The sequence below is a fragment of the Echinops telfairi genome, unplaced genomic scaffold (assembly GCF_000313985.2).
Source record: "Echinops telfairi isolate 266 unplaced genomic scaffold, ASM31398v2 ScPeMD7_2;HRSCAF=8, whole genome shotgun sequence".
NCBI lineage: Eukaryota > Metazoa > Chordata > Mammalia > Afrosoricida > Tenrecidae > Echinops > Echinops telfairi.
In genome coordinates this window covers 34,101,036-34,103,960 of record NW_022103898.1, presented here as the reverse complement: position 1 = coordinate 34,103,960, position 2,925 = coordinate 34,101,036, and the positions used below count along the sequence as shown (strand labels likewise).

The window sequence follows — 2,925 nt, the reverse complement described above, 5'->3', positions numbered from 1 at the left end:
TGCTGGCTGCCTCTGGCTTGATTTTTTGGCCAAAAAGTAGGCATGGGTTCTAGCTGTTGGTGGTGGTGGCTTGATTTCTTTCCCTTTCCCATAGGAGTCTGCGCACAGTTAAAGGGAAGGGGCAGAGAGGAAGTCTGCTCTCAACCTTGGGGACTTACATTTCCAGCAGAGTCCCAAGGAACTGTAGTTGCCGAAGCCATTTCTGCTTCTTGCTGGCAGGATTTTTAAAGATGATGTTTCTCTTTTTCCAAACGAGGCGGCAATGAATTGAGTAGTGATCAAAATGCCGCACCATAGAGTATGTTTAATCCAAATAGCTCCCAAGATGGTCTGCCACTGATTGTACAAGTCGACGGGACTTAAAGAAATTACTTGGTTACCAGTGGAGTAAAACTATCTCTGAAATGGAATGAACTGTGGCTTTCTCCGCACGTAACAACACTGCCCCAGCGATGACAGCGAGGTTCCTGTGTTCTTCGATATTCACAGGGGAAATTGTTCAAAATGCCCATGCATAAATGCCCTACTATCCCATGAACGATCCTATGAGCTGTGCTAGATATTGTGTAGATCCTACCTTTCCATTTTCCAGCAGTGCAAACATTCTTTAAATATTCCAGACAGATGGGGACTGGGGGAGTGAGGCCTGATTAAATTGACGCAGACAAGCCATTGTATTTGCTTTTGCTGGAGCTCACCTGATGAGCCTTAACTCAGGACCTCAGACATTTGTTTCCCATCCACTACTACTCTCCCCACTTACAACCCAGCCACTGTCACCACCAGGGTAAGGGCCGCCTCACATGTGCTGAGGGCAGTATTTGCTACCTACTGGCAGGCAACAAGGTGCCCTCTGGCTTAGTGGGTTATATGTTGGGCTGCTAACCACAAGGCCAGCAGTTTGACTCCACCAGTTGCTTCTCTGCAGACAGAGGAAGTGATCTCTTCCCGTAAAGATGTATAGCCTTGGAAACCCTAGTGAGCAGTTGGACTCAGTCCTACAGGGTCGCTATGAGTTGGAAAGGACTCGATAGCTATTGGGCAGACCAAGGTCATATCCACTTTCACATGAGATTATGAGGGAACAGCTGACCCTGCTGAGTTCAGATATGAAGGCCACTCAGAACAATGCGATGCTCTAACTGCCCTGGGAGGGCGGGAACTGCCTAGCTCTCATCTCTCCCTTCTTCCCTTAAGCCAGCGTCCCTGCCTTTTTCTTCAGAGTTGGATAAGAATTTAAAGAACAGGACTTGCATCACTGTTGCAGAAGTTTGCAAACTGCAACAGTTGCTCCTTCTCAGGGACTTGGTACTTGGAGCAAGCCCACCCACCCCTCCCCCTCCTCAAAACATTCTAGCTGGGCTGGGGAACTAGAGGAAGAAAGGCTAGCAACCAATTGCTCCCCCACCCCCACCCCAAAGGTCTCCTGTCTGGCAGCAGCCTGGGAAGGGATGGAGATGACTTCCCAAGGATGCATGGGGGTCCTTCTGCCAAGCTTTGAGGGAGCTACCTGCTGCCCCAGGAACGGATTTTCTGGTGTGCAATAATTCGCTATGCTATGAAAATTCTTGGGGATCTGGGGGGCCACCAGGTTGATCTTTGCCTCCTGGGTGAAGGGGTGGTACCTCAGGGGTTGTAAAAGGAAAGGGGGCAGCAGGGGAACCTTCAGCCAAATAAAGCAATCTGGCTCTGGGGTTAGAAGCTTGGGCTGGGTCCTGTGGGGTCTCTTGGACCCTTTTTAAAATCCTGGCCGGGGATGACCCATGCACAAGGCTAGAGTGGCATGTGTAAACGGCCCTGGCGCCTCCAGAGAAGGATTCAAATTCATCTGTTGTTTGTTTACCAGCAATAAGATTCCAGCAAGTTCCATAACCTCTCCATGGTCATTTTCCACGACTACTAAATGGGCATGATAATAACAGTCACTAATTAATAGGATTGTTATGAGGATTAAATGAGGTTTAATCCGTGCCTTGAATTTAGAACAGCACCGGGCACCCAGCAAATGCTCACTAAATGTTAGCCATGACCATTCAGGCTAGATGGTGAGCAGAACTTTCTAAACGCTGGGTTGAGAGCCTGGGACTCCGTTGCCAAGGGAGATTAGAGAACCTTTGCAAATATGAAAGCTCCAGCCCCAGGGATTGGCCAGAACAAGAGTCTTGGCGCTTGCCTTTCTCCCACCTCACTCCTTCGGCCCAGGGAAACCCGCTCCCTGCCACCGGGGCTCCTGGGTCCCCGGAGGCTTGGGCTCGTCCACGTCCCGCGCGCGCTTTCCTCGGGCTTCCCTCCCCCGCCGCTCCAACACCTGTCCGCCGCCCTCGCCGCCTCCCAATGGCCTGAGCCCGGCCCTCCTCTCCAAGCCCTCAGTGTCCTGGGTGCCCGATCCCCGCGCCTCGGCGTCTCCCCGCCGCTCTAGTAAACAAAACCCGGGCGCTGGAGCTGCCCGGCGGGCAGATGATCTCGGGAGCCCGCTCGGAGCGCCGTTTGCGCGCCCCGGGAGCCCCGGGCGAGCCAAAGGGCGAGGGTGGCGGCCGCGGTGGCAGCGGCAGGCGGCTCAGCTTTGTTATGAATAGATGAAAGAGGCCACCTACACAGTCACCCAAATTACGAGACCTCCCTCCTCCCTATCTCACCGAATCAAGAGAGGAGGGGAGATGGGCGTGGAGGGAGGGCGGGCGGAGGGCGGAGGAGGAAGAGGATGAGGAAGGGGGCCAGTTGCGTCCCACTTTGACAATGGGAAAGTGAAACGCGCAAGGGCACCCAACCTCTCCAGCCCTCCCCGCCCGCCTCGCTCCTCTCCGCCCGTCCCCTCCCTTCCCCTCCGCGCCTCCCCGCGGGCGCAGCGCTGCACAGAGGAACTCTCGGCCGAGGAAGAAGCGGCGCCGCAGCGCGCAGGGCTTGCCACCGCCGCCGCACGAGCCG

The 2,925-nt window shown here is 54.5% G+C and overlaps 1 protein-coding gene across 1 annotated transcript in view; it reads left to right on the top strand.

Moving 5' to 3' along the window:
* Positions 1-2,457: 2,457 nt before the first annotated feature.
* PLXNC1 (plexin C1) overlaps positions 2,458-2,925 on the top strand; it is a 207,800-nt gene continuing 207,332 nt past the window's right edge. The window contains exon 1 of the mRNA XM_045291393.1: positions 2,458-2,527. Coding sequence (XP_045147328.1) covers positions 2,458-2,527 — 70 coding nt within the window. The remainder of the gene's footprint in view (positions 2,528-2,925) is intronic.